Raw genomic sequence first — 27,833 nt, 5'->3', positions numbered from 1 at the left:
CTCGATTGTAAAAGATCTAGGATTCATACAAATATCGAGACAATTGAGAGACCTAAGTTTGGAGTGTACGGGTTGCGAGAGCAGAACTGATGACCAACAATGTCAATAAACCAAACACCACGAAACAACGCCATAAATAAAGAAAACAACTGTACCCAGTATCCAAGCAGATTAGAGATAACTAACTATTCCCCAGCAACTACACAACGGCTTAAACATGGACCAAACACCCAGATAAAACCCTTTGGCCTATAAGAGTAACCACCAAATTCAAGTGAATTTCAATATTCCAAACAACCATCGGAATTGAAAACGAGGGCGACAACCAGATAACATAACCAACAAAAAACGATAAAGAAGTCAAAACAGTTGGAGGGTAGTGGGAAATATAATGTAAAGAGATCGGTAGACAAAATCAGACCAAGAAATAGCAGTGCAGAGGGCAAAGAGAGGATAGGCAGCACCAAAGGGAGAAGAAGGATAGCGGGGAAAGCTTGGAGATAATATCTTATCTTTTCTGGACTTTGTCACCTTATGGCTAAGTGCATTTCTCTATATTCTTAAATCTGAAACATATAAACATTTGCTTGCCTGTGGTAAAATCTTTTGGTTATTTAGCTGTGATAATATTGAAATGATCGACCGACCATATATTTATATAAAAAAAACGAGTATTTTACATTATGATTGAGTTATATAATTATCATCAAGTATAATTTTTTTTAAACGAAAAAGATTTGATTATACTTAAATTGTTCCCTTCAAAATTGATACGCTAAGTTTTGACCTTTTACATGATCAATGAAAAGTTTTTGTACTGACTTGTAGCATTTTGTTGTTGTTTTTATTATTTTTTATATGTTAAAATATTATATAAAACCATATTTATTTAAAATTTTAATAATTAATTAGAATCAATAAAATAATAATTTCATTGACAACCGTAAAATAATCATGATTAGGTCTTTTGTGAGACGATGTTACGAATATTTATCTGTGAGATGAGTCAACACTATCGATATTCACGATAAAAAATAATACTCTTAGCGTAAAAAGTAATATTTTTTCATGGACGACCCAAATAAGAGATCTATCTCACAAAATACGACTCGTGAGACTGTTTTGCCAATAATCATATAAGCCGCTGGAATATCAAAAACACACACGTTTATGATCACATTGTCAATCAATTTTACAGAATAATCTAGTCGGTGAAATAGTTGAATTTCGATTATTTATTTAAAAATTTATTTAATATATATCGAAAAATAATGATTTTATAATTATTAAAAATTAGTAAACCGATTTGATCGGTTTTGTAAAACACATAATTTGATATAAAAAAAGGTTACATCTCACCGTCGGTAAATTGCCATTAGCAATCCAGGTGAACGCGCACCGCACACAGCTGCATTCACTCCACAGAAAAACGAAGCTGAAGCGCTTCGAAAGTGGAAAACAAATCTTGTTATGATTTCATCATGGATGAGTTTTGATTTTTAAATTCGTTAAATATACAAGAGTGTAACCGACGCATTCCACAGATCTGTAATTTTCGAGAATCGTTAGAGATCACTTTGTTTTCGTCTAAAAATCCAGGGGTTAATTATGGTCTCCACGAGTAAAATAAAATCCGTGGATTTCTACAGGTCAGCTGCCATTTTCTTTTCTTTTTTTTTCGTTTGGATTTTTTTTTCCGACGAATTTAACGTTAAGTTTCATTGATTTATTGTGTGAGAGGGAATTGTAGTTTATGTTAGATCGTTCTCAGTTGTATGACTTAGCAATTGTAGATAGAATGTAGCATTCTGTTAGTTATTTTTGGTTCTGATTGTTTTGGCTTATTCAACCAGTCAAGTGTTGGATATCTGCTGGGCCATCCTGCGAAGGAGTTAAATGGACCCTTTTGCTCTGATTATTAGTCGATAGAGTTCAATTGATTCTGTATGGGTAATTATCTTGTGAAAAATAGATATAGGGAGCAGGAAGGTGGTAGCTCCCCACAAATGAAAAAAATTAACTTACGTAAATTTTTGTCAAGTTCAAGTTTCGTAGTCGGCTATGATTCGAGGTTTGATCCTGAATGGGTGATATATGTAGTATATTGGTGGAGCTGGCTTTCAAAAGTAAACATTCTCTTTGTAAAATAATAAAATGATTGGGGTGTTCTTTTATTTTGGTTCGGTCATTGAAATTTGATTAGGATGGTTGTTTATGATGAATGCCTGTAATGAACCTTGTTGTAACTCGTTCTCATGAATTTATTGGTGTTTTATTATTGTTAATTCGTTAATTATTTTTACACTGGTTAAGTAGCTTGACCCGTTACTTTTGGATATCCTAATCAAAGACAGTGTTAATTTTTACTTTTACTATTTCCCTGTTAGATAGCTCTGGATTTATCTTTAGCAAACATTTTACTCATATTCTTAATATGCATAATATCATTCTTGTGTGAATGCCGTCAACGTGAATTATTTGTTCGCGTGCTGCTTTGTCCTGTACGTTTGCATGCTAAACCTCATCCAATGACAGTTCTTGAGAAAGTTTGGTCTAGAGATCATGACTTCAGCTGTAGAAATCATCTTGTAATTGATTTGCAATATGTTTTTATAAACCAAATAGTTACATGAGATGGAAGATTTGTGGCTGTCTTATGTAGTCCACAACTGAGAGGAATTCCAGATTTCCCGCTGATACTTCGTGGTTTAGTTGGTGCATGTAGTGATGAAAAGCAGTAGAAACCTCCTTTTCCATGACTGCAAATGGGATTTTCATCTGTTATGGCTTGGTTTTGCAGAGTAGCCAGTTCCTAGAAATCTCAGTATTTTTGTGGCTCTTGTTGAACCTGACTGAATGTTACTTTTTCAGAAGATTGATCTTAGTGTGCTGAAAGGATGTCTGAAAACACTTTGTCATCGAAGGGATTTTGAGAAATAACTATTGCGTATCGAATTACATATCCAAATTTTAACTTCTCACCTAATGTATTATAAAGATTTTCAAGATTACTGTAATGTAGATGTTCAAAGTCACTAGTCCGGTTGATAAGTTTTGATGGAAAACTTAAAAATGTGTTCAGCATGTGTGTTAACCAAATTCCAATAATTATATGAGTATATATAATGCTTTGGCATGATAGTGGGTTCTAGTAAGATAAACTGAAATGAGTAAACTGTCTGGTAATTTTATCGTTGTACCCTTTTTTTATATGCAGGAAAATTCCCAGAGACTTGACCGAGGCATCATTATCAGGTGCTGGATTGTCAATTGTAGCAGCATTTTGCATGATGCTCTTATTTGGAATGGTAAGAATACGGTTTGGCAAATGATTGATAGAATCATTTATAAACTGATAGAGACAACAAATACTTATGTTTTCGTTGGTCTAATTGTCCTGCACAATTTGCTTTATTGTCTTTTTTTTCCTTGCCATTATGAAGTGATGCATTTTATCAATGGTTGATTGTTATCACTCTTATCAGCACTGCATAGTAAAATATCCTCCTTGTTTTGTGCAATATTGTCATAGGAACTGAATGATTATTTGCGAGTGAGCACCTCTACATCAGTTGTCGTTGATAAGAGCTCTGATGGGGACTTTTTACGAATTGACTTTAATATAAGGTAATATTGTATGCAAATCATTTTTTTTACAATTTGAGGTGGGAGTTTTCCTAGCTCTGTGGTCTCGAGCTCGAGACACCGTTGGCATTTTTTTCTCAGTAAATTACGTGTTACCATTTGGGTGTTGATGGTTTCTATCCTATTTTGTACCATTTTATATTTCAGTTTGTAAGGTAAAGAACAAATGTTCAATTTTACTTCTCTTAGAGTTAGCAATTTTGATTAAATATAGAAGTCTGAACTAATTTTTCTTAGTTTTCTGTTTTATTTTTTCAAAGACGAGAAATCCATCAAGGGAGTTAGTTGACTATTTTACAGAATTATTTTATTACGACATTTCATCGTCAATAGCTCTCAAGAAGCATTAACATTATCAGCTGTTGGCTGTTGCAGTACAAGAATTGATATCACCAAATTAACAATACATCTTAGCAAAAAATTAGCATTTATCGAGGGTACAAAACATATAATATTTTGTTGTGCTCCTAGATTTTGAAGCGTTAGCATGAAGGTACAAAACATATATTCCATTTGGCCTTCTGAGGATCATAATATGTTCTAATATTTGTGGGTCATTCTTGAGTTTTAGGAGGGTTGTTAGGTTCTTTTATTTTCCTTCTTTTTTTTTTGAATTGATATCTGCACTTTGCATTTTATATGCATTTTTCCTTAGTTTTTTCTGCTGACGACTTATTATGATTTTCATGTAGTTTTCCGGCATTGTCATGTGAATTTGCATCTGTTGATGTCAGTGATGTCTTGGGAACAGTAAGTTACATTCTTTATTTCTTAAACATTTTATTTGGAATTGTGTTAACTTTATGCAGGTTACACGTATTTTTGCGTTTGTTGTTCTAAATTCAATTAGTATGACAGATTTGTTTAGATAACTTTCTTTTAGACTCAATTAGAAATTCACACATTAATCAGTGGTGTTGATTTATCGGTGTGGTGCACTGGTGTTCATAACTGGCGTCATTTATATTGTCTTTTGCTGCCACAACATTAACATTACGATAAAAATAAATAAATAAAATTGTTGAAAAAGTTACAATTGCCAAAAGAGAGATTGTAAAAATATTGTTCCCTTATCCTTTTTCTTCGGATTCTTTATCCTTCAAATGGTAAAAAGAGTAGGATTTTTTTTTTCTCCGGATTATATTGGACAAGTCAAGTTTGCCTATTATTGGTAATCGTCTTACACATCTACCTTAATGGGTATGAATTTGAGTCTCTCTTTTTGGAGAAATTAGAGAATCAATCTCAATTTTCTTTTGATAAAAAGAAAAACTCTGCAAGTCTGCATCTGTATATGGTTGGAGGTATTACTATTTTCCGTATTAAAATGGGTCATTATATGATGACCAAGTGACTGTTTGGTGTTTGACTGTGACTATGTGCTATATTTCATTAATATCACTAGGATTATTGTGATTCTCGTTCAAAATCTCTTTGAACTTTTGATTACTGTACTGTAAAATGGATGGTTTGTCTGAAGAGGCTGGGATTTCCACTTGTAAGACATTTTACTGAGACTGTAGATGATTATATCATGAGTCAGTTGGACAATAGTGCTTCTCACCTCAAAACTCCCTATGTTGGAGTAACCCCTTGCTACTCCTGCCATGTAGCTGATTAGCAATGACCATAATTTACTGTTGAAAAAAAAGATGAGCAATAGCTTGAGAAGTTGAATAATTATTCTAATAAATGAGTTTTATCAAGGAGTTTTTAAGTTTTGATTGCTTTCATGTTTTTTGATTGGTTTTTAAATTGGAATATTTGACTGTTCGTAGTTTAGGGTGATACAGTATTATTTTTAATGAGATTTGGAGGCTTAAACAATAGTTAAACTGTTGGAAAACTTATTTTCCCTTTTGCTGTCTGTTGTTGTGGTGCTAATGTTGCTTTTTTAGTTGCGAGCCTGGAGAGTCAATATAATACTGTAACCATGACAGATTTGTTTATTCCTTCTTTCCTTTATTATATGTGATTCTTTTTTGAATGCTTAAGATATATGTTATTCTAATGATGGAGTGTAAGTTCTAAAGTAGGAGTTTGGTTACCACATAATTAGTTAAACCATTAAACTAAGCTAAATCAATTCAAGCTGAAAAACCTGTGGGTGCTTCCTGTTTTTCTGTGTACGAGAAACATATGGATGCTTAGGCTTTACATAACTTTTCCTTTTCTAGCATCTCTTTTATGAACTTTACAGTTAAGAGTTTGTTTCGAGATAAATGAGAAGCGTATTAAGTCTATTTTACGATTATTGACATTTTTGTGTTTCTTACTTTTGTAAATGGAGAAATAGTTGTTTACCTTTTGAGTTAAAACATAGACTAAGTGGTTCTTTGGAGTTTCAGAAATTTTTGATCTACTCAAAATGGTATTACTTCATAAATCGATAGTTTTGTTCATATATATCCTTTTCAATTTAATAAAATCGCTAAAGTATTTTTATTTATAAATATTTTATATAAATAATATACTGAAAAAAATAATTAAATTCAGGGATATCTTTAAATAAAATAATTTATTGATTACAATTTCTGTTACTGAAATAAAAATACTAAAATTATTAAATAAAATTAAATATATACTTGATTTATGTATGATATAACACTAATTAACGGAGAAATCCTATTTTTTATGATGCATTTGCTATTTTTAACTATAGATTTCTACAAAATGCTTTGCACTTTCAAAATATTTTTTTAATGCTTACGTAGAATATTCATTAAATTTTTAATCTTAAATATGGTAAAAATTGGTGATCTTGTCAAAAAGCCAAGTGTTAAAAATACATTTTTTCTTGGAGAAGTAGAATATAGAGGACTCCTAAAAGCACAATTAGAAGAACCTACTTATATTCTGCTCTGTTTCTGTGTTATTATTTCTCAAGAAGTAGATAATCCTAAACTGGACTACTTGTTAAATTGTTTGTGGAGAAGCAAAAAAAATATACGTGCTGTGTTATGACCCTCCTGAACAGGGCCATCACGTAATTTGCTTCTTTTTAAAGCTTTTTGATTTCATGTTTAAATTAATTCCTCTTAATTTGAATTTGTTGAACTGACCTCTTTTTAACAGAATAGGTTGAACATAACAAAGACTGTCCGCAAGTACTCAATAGATTCCAAACTAAACCCTACTGGCTCTGAATTTCGGTCTGGACCTACTTCGAATTCAGTTAAACATGATGATGATGATGTTGACGAAGAGTACGGGGAAGGTTCTGTTTCACTAAATGCTCGCAATTTCGATAGAATTTCCCATCAGTAAGTAAAATTTAGTTGGCTTTTTTCTGTATTTCTTATTCACATTATAATCTTTTAAATACAACCATCTTGGATGGTTATCCTTCGTTGTGAAGTTCTTATGGCATTTTTTTTTACCGTAGGCATGCTATATTAGTGGTAAATTTTTTTGCTCCGTGGTGCTACTGGAGCAACCGCCTGGTATTCTGACTCTTCTTAATGTTTGACAGCCTTAAATTGTGATCTTCAACATTTTGAACTTCACATTGGCAATCGATCATAATGATGGTGGATACTTCAAATTTTCTCACAATTGTGTCCCACCTGTTTGTTGCAGAAACCTTCATGGGAGAAAGCTGCCAAAATAATTAAAGAAAGGTGCAATCCTGCATCCTGTTGCTCTGCCTTTTTCTTTTCGAGCAAACCTGTATTTACGCAAAACACATCATTCTGGGATCGCAACGAAACTCATTGTTGTAGTATTTTCCCATCAAAATGCTGAGAGGAAGCTTCATATATTTTTTTTTGTAGATATGACCCAGAAATTGATGGACGTATTATAATGGGGAAAGTTGATTGCACTGAAGAAATTGATCTGTGTAGAAGGTACTTGCTAGATAAAGGTTCAATTTCTTAACAAGTGTTATTATGTGGAGCTATATTGTGACTATACGGTGACTCACTTGGCTCTCTGATCATTCACTATTTTATCGATAGATGTGCTTCCTAGTAATTTCCGCATGCAGTAGACCGTTGTTTCTTTATGGGCACCCACTGTCGTGGATTCAATTGTGCCTATTTCCTTGGACCATTGTTGCCGGACTTTAGTACATTTCTATGTTCAATACATTTTCGTTAAAGATGGAGCTTGAGATAACTACCTTGGAGGGCTAAGTATATTTGTTTCTACAATTTCAATGCTAGCCGTAGGTTTCGGTACAGTATGTGTGTTTGAGTCCACTGATAAATTATTATAACATATTCCAAAGTATGTTGCAGTGACTTGGGTGGTAATGTAATATTTTAATATGGCACCCTCGGATTCTATGTTATCTATGTGAGTGATGCAGCAATTCTCCCTGAGATCCCATGTTATCTATTCCTTCTGATCACATCATATATTGTTTAATTTTAAGTAATTTTTGTGTTCCATTTTTATGGTGGTTATGAAAACTTTTCACATTGAGAAAATTTTTTGATGTATTTATCAATTTACTCTTGAGGTCCTTGTTATTAATTTTTGTCACGACTTATTATAATAGCCTAAATCTTTTCTGCAATCATTAGCATATTCATGACTTTGGTATATTCACGTGTTTGACTTTTGTTGGTTGTGATAGATATTCTGGCTTGTCATATTCATTTGCATATTTAGGTTGTGCATTGTTCTCTTCTTTGTGGAGTTTTCATGCAATCTCCATTATTCAACTTCTAGAGGCAACTAGTTACATATTCCTATGGTTGCACTTGTACTTTTAGATTCCTTTATCTTTTCTTCCCTCAGTAGTCCCTTTTGGGAAATATGCAGGAATCACATACAAGGGTATCCATCAATTCGCATCTTCCGTAAAGGGAGCGATGTAAAGTAAGTTATTCTCTCTTTTATTTTCATTCTGCATTGGACGCTTTCTAGAGTATTTTGAGGTATGTTCATTTCTAGAATCCAGTTAACATCCTGAATCACAAATCTAATTTTTCTTCTATCATGAAAACTATTCTTCCTTCACATCTTTTTTATTCCTCATTAAATCCTACCACATTTTGTCAAATCCGCAGTTGAATACTTTTTCTACACATTTTTAATCTTCTAATGTCCTATTTAAATAACTGTTTATTGTTGGTTGCTTCCCATTTTTTGGGCACAGAGAAGATCATGGTCATCATGATCATGAATCATATTATGGCGATCGGGATACAGATACTTTAGTTAAGGTGAGAAAGCTCACAACTTTAGCTGGTAAAAGATTTTATCAATGTGAATATGGACATGTGATAGATCGGAGTACTACTTGTGCCTGCAATAAATTAGTTGCCTAATTCTCAGCATGGAATGAAATAACGATACATTTTCGTTGCTTGGTTAAAAGAATTAACGAGCTTAATCATTCTCCTAAAAGAAGTTGAATGAAACTTGTTCCCTGCAGACAATGGAGGATTTGGTGGCACCTATTTCTTTGCAGTCACAAAATGCATCAGACCATTCATCATCGGAGACGAAAAATGATACAAAAAGGCCTGCACCTGTAGCCGGAGGATGTAGAATTGAGGGTTTTGTACGTGTGAAGAAGGTGACAGTACATGTTCACTGATGCTTTAACACATTCATGCATTTCACAATCACATACAAGTGTAATCTTTAGCTTCCTTTTGGCTTTGCAGGTCCCTGGGAATCTTGTCGTATCTGCTCGTTCGGCTGCGCATTCTTTTGATGCTTCTCAGATGAACATGTCACATGTCATTACCCATTTTTCTTTTGGTAAAATGCTCTCTCCGAGGGTAATGAATGACATGAAGAGGATGTTGCCATATCTTGGTAGAAGCTATGACCGATTAAATGGGCTATCATATATCAGTAATCCGAGTGATTCAAATGCAAATGTAACTGTGAGTTCCTCTTTTGCCGTGCATCATTTTATTCCCTATCAGAGATTGTTAATGATTTATATTTGTACATTTTATTGTTTCCACTTTCCACATAATTATGTGTTTACCCACAAATTTTAGATCTCTGTTGCCACCCTAATATATTTGGGATCCGGTACTCATCTTTCTTCGTATGATTGCCTTGCGTGGTAGCATAAAAACCAAACCACTATCTTGTTTTTCTGTAATCTCAATCCTTGAAAACCATTTGGCCACTTTGTTACTGATAAAAAATAATCATTTAATTTTGTGCGTGTATGCAGATTGAACATTATATTCAAGTTGTGAAAAGTGAGGTGATGACTAGATCTTATAAATTAGTCGAGGAGTACGAATACACAGCCCACAGTAGTTTGGTTCACAGTCTTGATATCCCTGTTGCAAAATTTCATTATGAACCATCACCCATGCAGGTATTAAACCAGTCTACACAAACTTTACTTTAATGCCAGCACTCTACGGTTTCTTATTATTTCACCGTTTATTTTTCTTCTCAAAATTAGGTCTTAATAACTGAAGACTCGAAGTCCTTCTCACATTTCATTACAAATGTCTGTGCTATTATTGGAGGTGTTTTCACGGTTGGTGTCAATTTCTCCTCTGCCACCTCTTTTTGTGTACTCGTTTCCATCGACTCCCAACTTGTTTTTTCTATAATCCGCGAGACTGTAGCTTTACACTCGATTGTTTCCAGGTTGCCGGAATCTTGGACTCGATTCTGCACAACACTTTCAAGCTGATGAAAAAGGTTGAACTGGGGAAAAACTTTTGATCGGAAGTCTAAACTAGTGAATGTTAAAAAAGACAGATCAATTTCTGTACACACACGAATCCTTTAGTTGAGACGCAGCATAAATTAAATCGATTACATTTACTGTGTGGACATTTTTTTTAATGAAAGATAAGAATTGAGTTTCTTTATGAATTTGATGGTTCATATGGAAAATACATATTTTCGCTCTCTCTCTCTCTCTCTGGTAAGGTGATATTTCTCAGCTGGTGAAATGTGAAGTTTCTTTCCATTACATAAAAGCGGGATCACGATTTATCAATGGTTCGTGCCCAAGTCAATATCAAGTTTTTGCTTAGTATTGGGGGTTTATCTAAGAAGCTACCCTGAACATCCTTATATTTTCTTTATCATCAAATCTATGATTTCCACAAAATATGTAAAATCCATCTATGTTTTTGTGTGTCTCATACTTTACTTGGTTCTGGCTTTGAAACAAAATTGAATACGTTTTCAATTCATAGTTCGAAGGAAAACCACGATCATGTCCACTTGTTGGCCACAATATTCGTTATCTATAATCATTAAAATTTCGAATCATTTGTTCTATTGCCGAGTCTCCCTAAAAAAGTATATTATTGTCCAGCATTTAAACAAGGTGTTACACCAGCTCAATGAAAGACCTTGGTGCTTGTGTGATTATCATTTATGCAATGCTCGACCGGACGAATATTCTAGATCCTTCATATATGATTAAATGCCATGTTCAAGTGCTTGCCGAACGAAAAGCATTTCGAACTCTCAGTAAGACATGCAGTAAACGAAGCGTTGCATCCAAAATAAGAATGTTGCCATTGACAACCATAGAAACTGAAGAAAGTACCACCACCATGAACGCTGGAAATGAAACATAGACGTCGACTGACCATAAACATATGATCGACTTAGTTAACAATAGTTATGGATATCATCTTCAACACTGGCATGATATCCAACAGCCACAACACAGTGATAGATGCTGCAGCTCAGAAACCATGAATCTTTATATGCTCTTTTTTCACGATCCCAGCCTGTTTTCAAAGCAAAAAATTATTCAAATTATTAATTATTGAAGCACACAAACTTCTGAAGTGCAAACTTTAGCACCCTGTTAAATGGTGTACTCATTTTCATGAGAAAGACCCATAAAAATTGTGCCTACAAGCTACCTTTCTTTCTTTTCCATATTTAATACTGAAATTTTCATCTTTGCCAATTTTTTTCCATAAATGTAGATGTGATCATGAAAAGGATGAGTAATCACCTGGATAAGAAAGGAAGAAACGTTCTTCCGCTGATCACCTTGGAGTTGAATAACCTTCACAAACAAAATCGGGGAATAAATATAAAGGCAGATAACGGGAAGGAATGAGACAACCATTAAAATCAACAAAACCTGGCCTAGTTCTGGGTCCTGAACAACAGTTCCATTGCAGCAAAAGTCTTTCTTAAGATCCTTCAGGATTTTGTTATAGCTGAACTCTTTCTTCAATCCCTGCACAGTTGTTAGGCTTTTACGACCATTTCGCTGCTGAACTCGAACATGAACATAGTCCTTTGTCCCAGCACCAGAATTCTCAGCATTTGCATCAGCAAAAGGATCTGACATCACATGAAAAACTGTAAGTCCGATCCAAAGGCACCTCATTCCTCTATAATTGAATGAGTTATATCATATATGCTTGTTTGCAAGCTTCACCTACTTTAATCCAACTTTTCAACATTTAAATCAAATCAAGAAAAATAAGTCAAATAGAATAGTTTCACCAATCAAAATAGATATGTTGGGGCAGCATACCAAAAGCAGGAGTCTGGATGTCAAAATCAGACATGAAACTTGGTTGATGCAGCAAATGTGAAAAAGAACACCGGGCTTCCACAATCTAAATTCAAAGTCCCAAACCTGAGTTAATTAAAAAACATATACCAACCATCAGCCAACAGAGCCACCTCACAGACAAATGAAGATCTGGGAAGCAAAATGATTCTTGAAAGGCGACATAGCAAAGTATAAATGGGTTAAATATTCCTGTGTATCTGAGTCACCTCTATCGGGTATTCAGCAGCCCCGGTTTGGTAAAATGTATAACCACACACTATCACCTCTTATTTCTCAATACTATTGAAAAACATGTTGATCCCAAATGGAATCAGGAATAATTACAGAAGCGACTACAGTGAGATAATGAAGATTATTCTTCCAATATTAGCACATATACAGGAATAAATAGGGGACATATATTTATGTACCAGAGGAAATTGAAAGCATCAATAATTTAACTCCCGAAATTCAAGAAAACAGGATTCACAGGTGCTTGAAACATCCGTTTTGATATATTAAAACAGTAATAAAAAACATAAAAAATCATCGGCAATGATACCCAATTTTTTTTTTTAAAAAAAAATTGGTTAGCATAACAAGATCAAAAAAACAAAAGTTTCGATCCAATTCTTCGATCAGATAGATAAAGGGTACCTTATCGGAAAATTCAATCGAGCTCCGAGACGACAGCAGACGGTCAAACAGTTGGTACGATCGAGGAAAGAACAAGATAATAATATATATCGGATGAGTTTTCACAAAACAATTCTTTTTTTTTTAAAAAAAGAACTATCGATAATTTATTTTGATAAATAAATTCTATCCTCTTCCCACAACTCTTTGGTAAAATATTTAAGACAAAAACATAGAGCACAAGAATTAAAAAAAAAAATGGATTAACATATGAGACAGTCTCATGAATCTTTATTTGTGAGACATGTCAACCTCTACCGATATTCACACTAAAAAGTAACACTTTTAGCGTAAAAAATAATATTTTTTATGGATAACCTAAATAAGAGAACCTGTCTCACAAAATACGACCCATGAGACCGTCTCACACAAGTTTTTGTCTAAAAAATAGTTCAATAGTTTATTATTAAACTAATGCACGTAGTTCCGTAACAAATTTAAAAATAAATAATTTTTAAAATTTAAAATAAATTTTATACTTTTTTGAAAATAAAACGTTAAGAGATAAAAGAAAACATAAAAAAATATATCTCCAAGTGTAGCATAGACTCACCCTGAAGAGAGTGGCTCGTGAGCCTCACTTTAGGTCTTGGCCTGTAAGGACCGTGTATCGTATTATCGTAAATCCTATGTTGATTATCGATAATTCATGAAATTGTCATGTGATTATGTATATGATGTATATCATGACAATGAAAGTGAGAAAATAGGTTGTGATAATGAAAGATTATATTAGAAATTAATTTGTATTGGAAACGTGTGCTGAATCGCGACAGAAAAGTGACACATATTACGGTTTTTACCATAATTAACTGAGTATTAGTCCAAATGAAATGAGGCCAATTTCATTGGAAAGCTAATACATTGTACTAAAACGTTCATGTTTTGAGTTTTGTCCAAATCCATTTGGAAAGAGGAGAAAAAGTATCCCGAAGTGTATCGTGTGTGTTGCAGTTTCTGCACTGACACATTTTGGGAGAATAAGCATAATTCTTACATCCGATATCCAAATTGAGTGAGGTTGATGGCAAATGAAAGCTAAGACATAGAGCTACAACTTTCATGTTGATCACTTTTGCAAATTCGAAGCCTAAAATAGCGTTTCGGACAGAACAAGTCGCGCTAGGGCGCAACAGTTTGCGCACCCCAGCGCGAGACCAAGCCAAATGGTGTTCCGGCAGTAGTGGGCGCACTGGGGTGCCCAAACTTGACCGCCCCAGTGCCGATACATCTGTTGCACAGTATTTAAGGTTGATAAGAATGAGTTTTTACGATAAATCCTTCCTTCTTCCTTTGAAGCTTCGAGAGAAATAAGTTGGAAATTCGATTTCTATCATATGAAATCACCTCGAAATGTTGTCCAAACTTGGAACAAATTATATATCCGGAATCCTCGCGTCGAGAGCTTCCTTTTGAGGTAAGTTTATTCTAGTTTCAGCATCTTTAATTATTGAAGTGCTGGAATAGCATGTATTTGAAGTCGAGATTCATATATGTGATAGAATAACCGACAACAAACTAAGTTTTGAAGTCAGAATTGAATTATGTTATGATTTCGATTTGATATGAATTTTTGAAGTTTCAAAAGATATTTGAAACTTATATTGTTGATTTTGAATGATGTTATTGATTGAAATGAATATATTATTGATGTAGATAAATTATTATATTGATATCTTCAAGCTACATCGACTGGAACGAAGAATTGAGGTATGTTGCGATCGGGTAACATACGACATGTATCTGTATCATATGATATATGTTTGATTGATTTGATTGAGAATATGTGTCTATATGCCTTATGTGATGATTTGATGTGGCATACATGACATTGTGATTGGAATATCGATGTATAAAATAAATATTTTGTTAACACACATCGTTTGATGCATACATCGATACATGACATGCACGTTGAGCTATGATCCTTGGATACCCTGATATGATTTGATTTGATTCTGGGTTTGTGAACACAATGCTATGTTTGGTATTATATGAACCTTAAAGGATAGTCATTTGTGGACCCCGATTATTGATTGAGATTTTGGATTTGATGGCGCTTTGTCGACGCTATCATACGAGTATCCCTGATTGAGGCCGGTGTGCCAGCTCGAGCATTGATTTGATAGCAATTCGTTTGATTCTGACATGTGCTCAGTGGATGAGCATTTGATCTGATACCTCCACGACATACATGCATTGCATATCATATATCATCGTGTAGATATCTGTTGTATATATGATGGTTGTTCCATACGGAGCTTTGCTCACTCACAAGGGGGGCTGTTGTTGTCTTTGTGTGTGGACAATGGCAGGTACTCCAGGATATCAGGAGACCAAAGAGGGTGCTTCTGGAGGGAGTCACTGTTGAGTTGAGGTTTTATGCTTTGTTTCCCAGTATATATGTATATGTATCTATATACCGGGGCATGTCCCGAGGATATGAGTTGTTTGTTTGTAGTTGGTCTTGATTACGTGTGAGCGTGTTTTATGATGTGAGATGAAATACTATTTTTAGTATTCAAATAAGATGTTTTGGGCTCATCGTAAAGAAAATTTAAACCCGTTTTCCGCTATAATTAATTAACCCTAATCAGATTGTGTTGTAATAACGATTAGGAGTTAAGGGTCCCACATGACCTGTCAGATCTTAGGAAAAAATTATAATTTTAGTCATTTAAATTGGTCTATTTTGGTTTTAGTCTTGTAATTTGTCAAATTTGGTTTCAATCCAATAAATTGATTTTATTTTATTTTTTTTTTGTTTTGGTGATAAAACAATTAGTGGATTTGTTTATGTTTTTTGTCGATTTTTTTCATGGCTTGATTGATTTTTTGTCTGAAACTACTAAATTCATCAAATATTGTTTATTTGACACTGATACTCTTCTATGTAGTTTATGTGACAAAAATGAAACTTGTATTACATACATTAAAATATACATAAACAAAAATAAAAGAAACTTTTTCCTCACATTTTGAAGTCTGAGGTCGTTTTGCTTTATTTTCTCTTTATTTTTTATCGAATGAGTTTTAGTTTGAGTTATACAGTCTTAATTCTCGTCACATATATTACGTATGAGAGAATCAATGTCAAACAAACCATATTTCATGATTTAGGGGTTTCAGACAAAAAAAAAAATATTATATAAAAACCAATCTTTCACAAATTACAAGACTAAAATCCAAAATTGACAACTTACAATTTTCTCCATAACTTTTGACAAATGCATAAAGAAGGAAACCAATAAAGTCAAGGGATCAAACAAGTTTCTGTTCAAATTAGACAAAGTAGCTCTGAAAAAATTGAGTGACTCTTCAAAATACAAGATGAAATTTTAAAACAAATAAGACTAGAAGCCTGAACGACTTAAATAAACAAAATAAGAAGACAACGAGAAAAAAAAATCAAGTTCAAGTAACAAAGAGAAGTACCAACATAAAATCTGATGATAAAAATGAAGCTGTAGAAATCAGAGACGATGAAAACATTGTTGAATTTTATCGGAAACTAGAAAAAAAGACGAAAACAAAACAAGTTACTTGAAAATCAAACGAAAAAATGATTCCACAAATTATAATAGTTTGGAATCATAGATGAACTATGGAACAATATTTACCATTGAATAAGAAGTGAAATAAATCATTTGATTGTATTCATCTGTAAAATTTACAAACATTCGTAATGCACACAAATTCGTTATCTACATGCGTGTTTTATATCAGTGAGCATAAAATCCCATGTTCTTGTTATTCTGGAACCAAGATCAAGAGTACCAACTTCATATCCCCAGATTTTCTAATAAACTACTATTCTTTAATTATCCATCGGAGTTAGGCGATTAAAATTCTGAATACTGAATTATAGGAAGGGTGATCTTCAGCTAGCATAATTTACACGTACAGTAATCTTCTTCCAATCAAATTAAAAGCAATGCTGACCTTTATACAAGGTGAGATCAGAATGTATTATGATTTTGGATTCTAATCTCTAGATCACAAAATTTCATGTGGGAATTACTTATAATGAAATACACAGTGGGAATCATGATTTTTAGCGGTATGGAGAGTTGCCACCTTGTGCTTTAACTAGAGAATGGTATGCACCTCGATTTCCCAAGGCCAGCAGATCAGAATGCGAGCCTTGTTCTGCAACTTTCCCTTCTTTGATCACAGCAATGGAGTTTGATTTCTGTATTGTCGATAATCGATGAGCAACGACAACACACGTTCTTCCTACCATCATCTTCCCCAGTGCTTCTTGAACCAAGCTCTCCGACATGCTATCGAGAGCACTCGTTGCTTCGTCCAACAACAGGATAGTGGGGTCCTTCAAAATGGCACGAGCTAATGCTATTCTTTGTCTCTGCCCTCCGGATAGCTGCACGCCTCTTTCCCCACAGTATGTTTCGTATCCATCTTTCATTCCACTGTCATCAACATATGTTATTAATCAGTGGTTGTTTTAGCTTAGAAGTCTTCAAATATGTTATGTGAATGAAGATGAGAAATCCATACCTTATGAATTCGTGGGCATTTGCCAGCCTTGCTGCCTTTCTTACCTCAGATTCCCTCGCATCATTTTGCCCGTATGCTATGTTGTCGTAGATGGTTCCGGCAAATAGTGTTGGCTCCTGGCTGACCAATGCAATGTGTGACCTCAAGGTTCTGAGATCGTATTCTCTGATGTCCTTTTCATCAATGCACACCAATCCGTTGATAGGATCATAAAATCTTTCAATGAGCCCAAGGATTGTGGATTTCCCTGATCCACTCTGGCCAACCAATGCTACAGTGGTTCCAGCATTGATTTTAAGGCTGAGACCCTTCAAGATTAATTCTTCAGGTCTTGTGGGATACGCAAAGACTACACTTCTCAGCTCCACTCGGCCCCTGACATTGATTTTAGTCGCATCAGTTTTTCTTGGGCTTTCGGGATCGATCTCACTCTTTCTATCGAGTATTGCAAAAACTGAACTCACGGCAGTACTTCCTCTAGATATATCTTTGGTCATACTCCCAGCCTCTGCAATGGTATACGCAGTAAATAGAAGTGCTAGAAATGCTTGAAAGAGTCTCTCTGGAGATATTTGATCCTTTGCCAATAGCCTCCCTCCGTACCAGTAAGCTAAAGCTGTTGAAGCTGCTGCAAGAAACTGAGAGCTGAAGAGGCCAACACCTGCAAACCAGGATTGTCTAACACTCTCCTTCCGCGGGCCTTCTAACGTGTCTCTAAAAAGCCCCACTATCTTTTTCTGAGACGAAAAGGCGGTTATGGTTCTATGATTAATGATTGCTTCGCTTGCAATTTGGCTTCCCTCTTTTTGTGCTACTTGAGCTTTTGCAGACATACTCTTCATCAGAACACTCCTCGCATAAAAGCTCCCTATTAGTAAAGGTTGAGCTGCCATCATCACAAGGGCTAGTCTCCATGTTAAAACGAGGCCTAGGATATAGGTGAAGATAGCCCCAAAAGTGGCTTGAGACAAAAGTGACATGCGATCCCCAACAAGAGAGCGAACCATGCTGGCTTCTGTTGACAGGCGAGCACATATTGCTGCGCTTGTATTCTCATCTTGATCGAACCACCCAATTTCAAAAGTCATAAGTTTATTCAGAATCATCTCCCGAACCCTTTTGGTTAACTTTTCTCCCATGATTGCGAAATTGTAGTGCTGCAGAAGGTTGGTGAAGAAGCTAAAGAATCCAAGGCCAACAAATACTAGGGAATAAACCCTTGCATGAGATGTGATGGAGGATTTATCTTCCCTGAAGTAAACTGATATAAGTGCTCCGACACAATATGCATTAATTGGTTGAACTGCTCCAGAGCCTATTGCTCCTAAGCATCCAAGAAAAGCTCTTCGCCACTCTGGTGCATTCATTTTCAGTAAACGCAATTGTGATGGAGCTGGGTGAGCTTGCTGGTTGAAATTTTCTTCGTCACTATCATATGAAGCCTCGTACTGCATCGAGTAAGGAGCGGAAAAGGGTGTGCTCCTTGAAAATGCTGGGCTAAATGGGTTCAGAGTTGGCGTACGTGGGCTAGACATAACACTCATGGGGCTAGGAGGAACACCCATCCTGTGGTGATTTCTTCCATTCTGGTAATTGAAATTAGTTGTGGTCTCAATCTCAGTTGTTGATTGCTGCAATTCTATCATTTTGAAGTACTCTCCGTCATTCAGTTGCATAAGTTCGTCATGTGAGCCTGATTCAACTACTCTTCCTGACTTGATAACTATAATCAAATGAGCCAATTTGATTGTTGAGAGACGGTGAGCTATGACAATTGCAGTCCTTCCCTTTGACGCCTGGTCTATTGCCTTCTGTACAATTCGTTCAGACTCTGAGTCAAGTGCACTTGTGGCTTCATCGAGAAGCAATATTTTTGGATTCCTTATCAGTGCCCTGGCTATGGCTATTCGCTGCTTTTGCCCTCCAGATAACTGTACTCCAAATTGACCAACCTGAAATTTTTCTAATTAATAGTCAATGCCATAATCTCTTTCAATAAAGTATTCTTAAATTCATGTTTTCTTTAGATGTACGTTTAGTGAATTACTATTGTTTTAGCGTGAATTGAGACTCTCGGTATTGTCATTTTTTTGTTTTTGAAAGTCAACAGACAACAAAATGTTCAAAAATAAGAACAAACATGCTTAGTCTACGTTTAGAAGCAGTCTTACTTGAGTTTCGTAGGCATCTGGCAACTTAACTATGAAATCATGTACATTTGCAGCTTTGGCTGCATTTTCTATATCTTCCATTGATGCATCCTCTTTCCCCAGTATTATATTCTCTTTTATGGTTGTTGCAAATAGTACAGGTTCTTGATTAACCAATCCCATTTGGGATCTCAACCATTTGAGATGCAGCCTATTTATTTTATATCCATCCAACAAAATTTCACCTTCTGCTGGATCGTAAAATCTTTGAAGCAGCGAAATTATGGTTGACTTGCCAGAGCCACTACCCCCAACAAGGCCTACTGTTCTCCCTGCTGGAACTGCTAGATCCAAGCCTTCCAGGATTGGTGTCTCGGGTCTTGAAGGGTAACAAAAATATACTCCTATGAATTGAATTTCGCCTCTAACGTATGACAGAGCTTTTCCCTTCTTATCGTCAGAGTCTATGGCTGGTTCACGATCAATCATCTCTGCTATCCTAATGGCAGCAGACTTTGCTTCTGTTATTGCCGTCAGGTTCGGAAGAGCGGTCAAAATATTTCTGCAAATACAGAAACATCATGAGCAAAAAATCAGGCATTTTGCTGAGTCCAGCTACAAAAATATGAATGTTCTTTACTCACAATCCTCCCATAAGAACGTTGAATCCAGCTACAAAAATATCTCCACCCTTTTCGCCTTTTTTGCTGACAAGCAGCGACCCCACCCAGGCTTGAAATCCCCAGCTGATATATATTACTCCCATGCTCCCCATCATCAACCCTCTTGCAAAACCTTGCTTTATGCCTAGCTCCATCGTTTTTTGGAGTGCGTTACTGAACTTTTCGAGTGTGCGAGTCTCTGCAACATATGAGTATAACGTCCTAATTGAAGATATTGCTTGTTCTGCAATTCCACCAGCAATTGCATACGACTCTATTGTTTGTATTGCCACGTCCATCATCATTTTTCCGAAGCCAAGTCCAGGGACGATGAACATTAGGGAGAATGGTATAGCAGCCAAAGTGAGCTTCCATGATAGTGAGAATGCAAATATCAGACAGAAGAAGAAAGACGACATGTAAGCAAGGCAGTCAGGTATCTGTAGTCAAGAAAAAACGTGTTACTTCTCGAAATTACTGTTAATTTGTTTCCATTTATTTTTGGAGTATAATGGGAACATTTAAGAAACAAAGTGATGGCAACATGACTTTAGTAGGGAGTTAATACCTTTTCGCCTATGGTGACCTGTATTGTATTGGAGTCGGACGATATTGTCGTGACAACTTGATAAGTGTTCGACGAATCCACTGCCTGTGTGTCAAAGAAACCAACTTCTTGTTTAAGGACGGATTTCAGGTACTCTAATCTCATGCAAGAACTTTGTCTCTCTGCCGTTCTTGCCCAACATAATCCTTCTGCAAAAATACTTGTTGAAGAAGTCCTTAGGATCAAGTAGAAGTTCAAATTTTTATATTTTGATCTATGAAGAGAATGGATAATTAAGCTAAAAAATGCAACTTACCGATAAAAGCAGATAGTCCCACTCCAATTGCGACATAGAATAGCCGGAGTGCATACTGTATACATTTTTTTAGCAGCATATCAATCAGTATGTTCAAAACTACAGTGTCGATATTAAGATTCATCAACTGCACATGAAATTTCATTCTACTATATAGGAGTATTATTCATCACCTTGTCAACCGAATGAGTAGAGATCCCACTATTAAGAGATCCATACTCATTGATTACAGAACTTAGAACAAACATCATGAGAGGGATCTGTAATCCATCTCCAATGCTACCTAAAGTCCCAAAGAACATCAAGAATTTGTCCACTCTATCCGCATATCGAAAAATGCCATCTTTTTTCCCCATTTTTGCGTTCCCCGTGAAGAGGGATCCTCTGTATTTTGAAGTTGGTATACTTGCAGGCAGATGATTCAAATACTAGGACAAACGGCACGTCTATACATTTTATATAGAAATCTTGTCTCTCTCGCTAGTTGGATTTTGGTGGCATTTATTGGCTACTTTTTTATGAAAAATTTTCAAGGGTATCATACATGTTTTCTGTAGATCAGCCGGCTGTTTGTTGCCATTAGATGTTTTTTGCTTTGTTGAATAATTCCAACTGTTTTTGTTGTTTATCCCTCCCTTGTTATTTCTTTCCTCTTTGTAATCAGTGGTCACATACAGCATCTTTTATCCTCTGTTTTCCAAATAATCTCGCGACAAAGTTACATTCTTTGTGCTCAAAATGGGATTCTTAAATTTTTGTCAAATCTAGAAAAAGATTTACAGATCCCTTTTGCCATTCCATGGCAACCCCCCGTTTGATTCCTGGTTAATTTTGGACCTAAAACATTCTGTTTTAATTCTAGAAAATCTTTGAATAAACTAATAATTTGAATCCAATCAAGAAATTCATGGACTGTTGATAATGTCTGGTAACTTCATTCGAATGGAATATTTCAAATGTCATCAGATTCTCTCTATTGCTGCAACATTTGGCAGCCGATTATATATTCCTATTTGTTTTTTGTACCCTTTACTAACTTGAGACAGAATTCAATAAAATAATACAAAATCATATATGTCTGTGTAAGACAAATTTGTATTTTATCTTTTATCATCGTTTTGCATGGTTTTTATTAGAATATGCTAGATTGAAAATTTCAAGGACCAAATCAATACTTGGTCTTAATTCTATGGCATTGCTTCACTTTATATATGAATTGACATGCTTCCCTTTTTGTTCTACCAAAGATTCGGCAAGGTTTACGTATAAATTTGATGTTAAAATATTGAAATGATCGAATTTGATAACATCTACAAAATATATGTATTTTGGTAATTTTTGGGGTCAATTACATATATCATCCTAGTGAAATATCGAGATTGTTGAAAATTTTGTGAAAATCAATTAACTCCATGTATTTGCAAATATTGAGCACACATATCCCTACAAACACATAGACCAGGGTATTTGTGCTCAAAATTTCAAACGAGAGAGTTAATAAGATCATGTTGTATTAAGTACAAAATATTATTTTTAAACATATAAAAAATATCACATATTTTTTTTATAAATGAAAAAAGATATAGTTTTACTAGACGTAATTAAAATAAATTTATCAAATTTTGATAAATTTAGTTTTTAAAATTAAAATAATGAAGTATTTTTGGGAGACAAAAATAATTTATAAATTTTTTAAAATATAAAAATATTTTTATTTCATTTTCTCAAATAATAATAATAATAATAATAATAATAATGTGAATTGACAATATCCATTTTGGAGAAATGATCTTTTGTAAAATTTTAAACAAGAATTAAAATTTTTGAGAAAGCTATATAAATATAATAGTGAAATAATTTTATTTTTAAAAGCTCAAATCAAATAAAATCTTATCAATCTTATGAAAATTTGACTTATAGTTTATTTTTGTCAGCTCTAAAATAATATTTACAATTTCAAATTTTAATCGTCCTATTACAAAACCTGACCCGCAACCAATAGAGGGCAATCGATTTTCGGCAAAAACGTTGTTCCGACACACGATTTTATTTCAAAAATGGGAAAAGCACTGCTGACGTTCGATCGTATAACCCTTGCTGCACCGAACTCGGTGGGTGCTAAATGCTAATCTGCGCCGGAGATGGCCAAGGTTCCGTTAGGGTGCGATCCGGTGGTGGGATCACTGACGCCGTCGAAGAAGCGCGAGTACAAGGTCACCAATAGACTCCAGGAAGGCAAACGTCCCATCTATGCTATCGTTTTCAACTTCATTGACTCCCGCTACTTCAATGCCTTCGCCACCGCCGGTGGTAATCGCGTAATTTCCCCCACCGCTCTCCTCTAAACTTAATCTTATCTTTCTCTTCGTTAATTTTTGCAATAATTTGGTGTAGGTTACTGTATACCAATGCCTGGAAGGTGGTGTTATAGCTGTACTTCAGTCCTACATCGATGAAGATGTAAGAGATTTTTGTTGCAATGAAATTATGAGTTTGCAAATTCAGTTTTAAAAGATACATGTTCTGAATATATTTTGAAATATACATATTCTGAAAATGCATTTGGTGTTCCATGTATTGTGTAGATCAGAAAGATGAATCTTTTTATACTGTAAGTTGGGCGTGTAATAATGATGGAACTCCATTTTTGGTGGCTGGAGGACTTAATGGAATTATCCGTGTCATTGATACTGGCAATGAGAAGATATACAAGGTACTATTTTGTTTTATAGTTAATTGTTTCTCCCATACTTGTGGATTGCTTCCTATAACTATAGTTGGAAACGGGACATTAAGCTCCGATTTAGTAAAAAAGTACTTAAAAACATTCGAAATATTGGTTATGTTAAAGTGAAGTCACAGTGTATCAATTTTACATGTTCATGTACTAGTGTCATGTGAATGAATGCAACCAATTAATATGAGGCGTATTTTTGAAATAAAGCAATTAGTAACCTTTGCTAATCTCAAAACATCTTTTACTGTGACAATATTTGGTGTCTAAAAATTTACTTGAAAACAAAGCTTGTTTATACCTCCCCATCCATGTGGTATATGTATGTTACATTTCTTTTCCTTGTTGTGTGTGGAGAGATTGATTAGGCCTGTAAAGTAGTAATGCTTTTGTTTTCTTCTACTTATATTTGTTGTAGAGTTTTGTTGGTCATGGGGATTCAATAAATGAAATTAGGACTCAGCCATTGAAACCATCACTGGTGGTGTCAGCAAGCAAAGTAAGTGTACTGAAAACTTGTACTTGTACATGCCATTCAGCGGCTCCCAGAGAAAAATATTCTGTTTACTGTTCTATTGAAAGATTTAAACACTTATCATACAATATCTTTCATGAAAGTTGATTAGCGATAAAACGTGGGCCAGGATGAATCAGTTCGGCTATGGAACATCCATACTGGAATATGTATTTTGATATTTTCTGGTGCTGGGGGACATCGTAATGAAGTTCTTAGTGTGGTATGTACTATCTTGTAGATTCTGGCCTTTCTTCTTCCCTATGTTACCATTTTAGTAAGAAAATGGCCTGAATATCGTGTAGGACCTCCTGGTAGAACTTGCTTTGAGCATCTAACCTATTATTTGTTATGAATATTGTAGGACTTCCACCCTTCGGACATGTATCGTATTGCAAGCTGTGGAATGGATAACACTGTTAAAATCTGGTCATTGAAAGGTAAGAGTCATCAAGGCCATAGTTGTCAAAAGTGCACAAAGCGTGTATTTAAGTCCAAAGAACACGCCCTGTGCTTAAGCGCACTAGAAAATGCACGGCTTCCATGAAGCTCGCTCTTATGTGCGCCTTTGCGATCACATCGAAGCAGCTTTTAAAAAATATATATATATGATAGAACAAAAATTACCCTTTAGAAGTGCTATAGTAGAGGAAAACCTGACCGCGTCATCTCTGCCCTTTGCCCTCCCATTTTAATTTGATGTTTGAAAGATTATGATGATGATGATTTCAATTTTTGATATTAATGTATCACATTTTTTTAAAAATTCGATTTTATTTATATTTTTGATAATGTTTTATTTATTTCGTTTTATTTCCACGTGTTTCATTTTGCGCCTAAAGCCCTAGGACACTTGAGCACTTTAATGAATCTTGCGCCTTTAATTACTATGATATGATCAAAACTAAACTCGAGAGAAAAAAGTTATAAATGTGCCGGTGTTTTAGGGGGGATGGTTTGTTATGTGAGTTGCATTTCAGTTTGTTGGGACACATCTTATTGTTTTTGCTACATCAGGAGATTTCCCTTGTTCATTTTCTGTCATTTTAGAATATATTAGATCTGCATATTGACTCTCTTCACTCCATCTGATTGATTATCATGGTTGAGTATGCATGAAACAATGGACAGAGTTGTGCATAATTATATAAAATCTTCACTCTGTTATATCTTCTGTTACTTAAATATGGATATGCTTATTAGATTACCTGTCTTGAGAAGTTTTACGAATTTTATGTTTTTACTTTTCTCATTTCCGTCCTTCATGGAAGAATCTAAGTTAGTAGCGATCAAAATTTCTGCCAAGATAAATATCTTCGTGCAAGGATCAAGCTCTCAAGCCCTTATAGTAGAGATCAATGCAAGTTGCTAAGAATAAAAATAGAGGAATTTCATTGTAATTTATTTTACCATATTTTATCATAGTTTTAATTTTCCATGTCATTAATAAAATACATTGTTTCTTCATTAATTCCAACGTTTGAGATTTGTGTATAACAGTAAATCAGTAATACAATTAGATAACATGATTCTTCATTAATTTTCCATGTCATCAATAAAATATATTGCTTCTTTAATTTCCAATATTTGAGATTTGTATCTAACAGTAATATAATCAGAGAGAATGATTCTTCTACCTGGACTAATGGTGGCTGATATAAATTGAATTTGATTTAGAATTTTGGACGTACGTAGAGAAATCATTTACTTGGACCGACCTACCTTCCAAGTTTCCTACTAAATATGTGCAGTTCCCTGTAAGTTGTTTTTCTTCTCGTCTCTTTTCTCTTTTTTCCCCTTTAATGCCAGGTAACTGGAGTTAGTTATTTTGCCACTGATCTGAATCAACAATTTTGTGTTTCAGATATTTATTGCATCAGTACATACTAATTATGTTGACTGCAATCGGTGGATTGGTGACTTTATACTGTCCAAGGTGAAGGGCTTAATATTGTTTAAAAATTTAAACCTTTTTATTGGGACGACATTCATCATCAGTCATATACATATATGGCTTTCTGTAACTCAATATGTTATTTGGAATTGTTGAAACAAGTTCTTATTGAAAGAGAGAATTTTTCTTCATCTGTTTGAATCACGATAAAGCATGTTACTGTTGATTTTATGTATCTACAAGGGGCCCTATGCTTTTATATAGAAATAGGTGGCTGGCTGGGCACTAGTGCTGTCCAAGTTACCTATTGTCATGAACTGGAATATGATTTTGTCTTTGCCTTGTAAAGTATATGTTGTTTCCAATGAGTTGGATGTCTATTTTTATATGGAAGCTAACAATTTTCTATGTTATTGATTATATTTATATTTGAATTGGCAGAGTGTTGATAATGAACTTGTACTATGGGAACCAAAAATGAAAGAACAGTCCCCTGGTGAGGTCAGAGTAACTCCTTGGGGTCTTAATTTGGTTGTTTGAAACTACTGAAGCTTATGTTCAGTGTTGATTTCGCTTCGAAGGCTGTGTCAGCTAACTATAAGCTAAATGATTTTTGTTCAGGGCACTGCTGACATTCTTCAAAAGTATCCCGTCCCTGAATGTGATATTTGGTTCATCAAGTTTTCCTGTGATTTCCATTATCAGACCGTGGCTGTAGGTAATAACCATGATTCTGGATAAGTTTACTTTACACAGGTTCATTATGAATAATGTCATTCTTTTCGCTACAAGCAAGCATGCAGGACAATTTAAATTTCTTTTCGACCTGTAGACTTTACTCACATTATTTATTGGGCTTGAACTTACTCAATAGAACTTCAAAAGATTTGTCCATAATTTTATTTTCTTTCAATTTGATATTGGCTAGGGAATAGGGAAGGAAAGATATATGTATGGGAAGTGCAATCTAATCCTCCTGTCCTCACTGCAAGGTCTTTTGTTCGCTTCTTTCCTTGCTACGTCTTTCATTTTTTGCTTAGAATGCTATGTATAGCTGCCATGTTTGTGTACTTTTATATGATATGCATGCCATATTGCTCTCCCAGGTTATCTCATGTTCAGTCAAAATCTGCGATTAGATTAACTGCCATGTCCTTTGATGGAAGGTAAAAACTATCGTACACACTTACGTATCCACCAAACCAATTTTGTGATCTAATGAGCATATGACCTTGTTTCCGACAGCATTATTCTCTGTTGCTGTGAAGATGGAACAATATGGCGATGGGACGAGGTAGCAAGTTCTTGACCGCCTTCTGAAAGTGTGTTAATGAAACGATGATCATTACTATTAAGATTCCATTGTTAATGGCATGGACGTATCTTGTACTAAATTAAGATTGTTTGCCTTTAATTTATCCTTTGTACCTTTTAAATGCATGCAGTAAAGAGTTCTTTTTGTTCATCATCCTCAACTATTTGTACGGAATAGACATTAGTTGGTCCCAAATTACGAGCTCTAATTGATAGGCCTGCGAATATAAAACTTGGAGTTATTTATTGTGCCAAGACTGATAAAGAGCAACTGCGAACCAGGGTCTTATCCAGAAGCATTTTCTTCACAAAATTTCATTCAGAACACGAATAAAATCACACAAAAACATGTAGCATATTGAATTAAAAG

The 27,833-nt window shown here is 34.7% G+C and overlaps 4 protein-coding genes across 5 annotated transcripts; 2 read left to right on the top strand and 2 right to left on the bottom strand.

Annotated features, from left to right (window-relative positions):
* The first annotated feature begins 1,344 nt into the window (after nucleotides 1-1,344).
* LOC142522137 (protein disulfide isomerase-like 5-4) lies at nucleotides 1,345-11,333 on the top strand. Its single transcript, XM_075625286.1, has 15 exons — nucleotides 1,345-1,649; nucleotides 3,218-3,308; nucleotides 3,533-3,627; nucleotides 4,338-4,395; nucleotides 6,721-6,908; nucleotides 7,031-7,088; nucleotides 7,225-7,265; nucleotides 7,419-7,493; nucleotides 8,416-8,472; nucleotides 8,753-8,819; nucleotides 9,032-9,175; nucleotides 9,267-9,491; nucleotides 9,794-9,943; nucleotides 10,034-10,111; nucleotides 10,225-11,333. The coding sequence occupies exons 1-15, from the start codon at nucleotides 1,609-1,611 to the stop codon at nucleotides 10,300-10,302; spliced, it is 1,446 nt and encodes a 481-aa protein (XP_075481401.1). The 5' UTR covers nucleotides 1,345-1,608; the 3' UTR covers nucleotides 10,303-11,333.
* On the bottom strand, nucleotides 11,089-12,924 carry LOC142522138 (protein translation factor SUI1 homolog). Its single transcript, XM_075625287.1, has 5 exons — nucleotides 12,776-12,924; nucleotides 12,098-12,202; nucleotides 11,696-11,901; nucleotides 11,564-11,617; nucleotides 11,089-11,330 (listed from the first exon to the last, which is right to left on the bottom strand). The coding sequence occupies exons 2-5, from the start codon at nucleotides 12,129-12,131 to the stop codon at nucleotides 11,286-11,288; spliced, it is 339 nt and encodes a 112-aa protein (XP_075481402.1). The 5' UTR covers nucleotides 12,132-12,202; nucleotides 12,776-12,924; the 3' UTR covers nucleotides 11,089-11,285.
* Nucleotides 12,925-16,794: 3,870 nt separating this feature from the next.
* On the bottom strand, nucleotides 16,795-21,441 carry LOC142522872 (putative multidrug resistance protein). Its single transcript, XM_075626446.1, has 7 exons — nucleotides 21,181-21,441; nucleotides 21,008-21,062; nucleotides 20,713-20,900; nucleotides 20,127-20,584; nucleotides 19,504-20,044; nucleotides 17,333-19,284; nucleotides 16,795-17,244 (listed from the first exon to the last, which is right to left on the bottom strand). The coding sequence occupies exons 1-7, from the start codon at nucleotides 21,361-21,363 to the stop codon at nucleotides 16,869-16,871; spliced, it is 3,753 nt and encodes a 1,250-aa protein (XP_075482561.1). The 5' UTR covers nucleotides 21,364-21,441; the 3' UTR covers nucleotides 16,795-16,868.
* A 1,595-nt stretch (nucleotides 21,442-23,036) lies between these two features.
* Nucleotides 23,037-27,617, top strand: LOC142522940 (polycomb group protein FIE1). 2 transcript variants are annotated; one of them, XM_075626537.1, is made up of 13 exons: nucleotides 23,037-23,325; nucleotides 23,402-23,467; nucleotides 23,598-23,720; nucleotides 24,160-24,240; nucleotides 24,386-24,478; nucleotides 24,620-24,695; nucleotides 25,933-26,012; nucleotides 26,120-26,191; nucleotides 26,591-26,650; nucleotides 26,771-26,867; nucleotides 27,078-27,141; nucleotides 27,256-27,315; nucleotides 27,395-27,617. In XM_075626537.1, exons 1-13 carry the CDS (start codon nucleotides 23,149-23,151, stop codon nucleotides 27,456-27,458), a joined length of 1,113 nt encoding a protein of 370 aa, XP_075482652.1. In that variant the 5' UTR covers nucleotides 23,037-23,148; the 3' UTR covers nucleotides 27,459-27,617. The 2 variants fall into 2 exon arrangements, with proteins under 2 accessions (XP_075482652.1, XP_075482653.1); XM_075626538.1 differs by having other exon boundaries at nucleotides 23,111-23,317.
* The last annotated feature ends 216 nt before the right edge of the window (nucleotides 27,618-27,833 follow it).

The sequence above is a fragment of the Primulina tabacum genome, chromosome 13 (genome assembly GCF_025594145.1).
Source record: "Primulina tabacum isolate GXHZ01 chromosome 13, ASM2559414v2, whole genome shotgun sequence".
Lineage (NCBI taxonomy): Eukaryota > Viridiplantae > Streptophyta > Magnoliopsida > Lamiales > Gesneriaceae > Primulina > Primulina tabacum.
The sequence above is the reverse complement of the archived record's forward strand: the minus strand, read 5'-3'. Positions and strand labels throughout refer to the sequence as shown.

Excerpts from the sequence above, each read along its gene's own strand:
- LOC142522872 (XM_075626446.1), bottom strand. The coding sequence starts at position 21,363 with ATGGGGAAAAAAGATGGCATTTTTCGATATGCGGATAGAGTGGACAAA. Across the intron at positions 20,901-21,007 it reads GGGACTATCTGCTTTTATCG|AAGGATTATGTTGGGCAAGA; the intron begins GTAAGTTGCATT and ends GTATTTTTGCAG. Across the intron at positions 19,285-19,503 it reads CAGATGCCTACGAAACTCAA|GTTGGTCAATTTGGAGTACA; the intron begins GTAAGACTGCTT and ends GAAAAATTTCAG.
- LOC142522940 (XM_075626537.1), top strand. The coding sequence starts at position 23,149 with ATGGCCAAGGTTCCGTTAGGGTGCGATCCGGTGGTGGGATCACTGACG. Across the intron at positions 23,721-24,159 it reads GCAATGAGAAGATATACAAG|AGTTTTGTTGGTCATGGGGA; the intron begins GTACTATTTTGT and ends TATTTGTTGTAG. Across the intron at positions 24,696-25,932 it reads TAAAATCTGGTCATTGAAAG|AATTTTGGACGTACGTAGAG; the intron begins GTAAGAGTCATC and ends AATTTGATTTAG.
- LOC142522137 (XM_075625286.1), top strand. The coding sequence starts at position 1,609 with ATGGTCTCCACGAGTAAAATAAAATCCGTGGATTTCTACAG. Across the intron at positions 8,473-8,752 it reads CGTAAAGGGAGCGATGTAAA|AGAAGATCATGGTCATCATG; the intron begins GTAAGTTATTCT and ends TTTTGGGCACAG. Across the intron at positions 8,820-9,031 it reads ATACAGATACTTTAGTTAAG|ACAATGGAGGATTTGGTGGC; the intron begins GTGAGAAAGCTC and ends TGTTCCCTGCAG.
- LOC142522138 (XM_075625287.1), bottom strand. The coding sequence starts at position 12,131 with ATGTCTGATTTTGACATCCAGACTCCTGCTTTTG. Across the intron at positions 11,618-11,695 it reads AGGACCCAGAACTAGGCCAG|GTTATTCAACTCCAAGGTGA; the intron begins GTTTTGTTGATT and ends TTGTTTGTGAAG. Across the intron at positions 11,331-11,563 it reads TTTCTTCCTTTCTTATCCAG|GCTGGGATCGTGAAAAAAGA; the intron begins GTGATTACTCAT and ends CTTTGAAAACAG.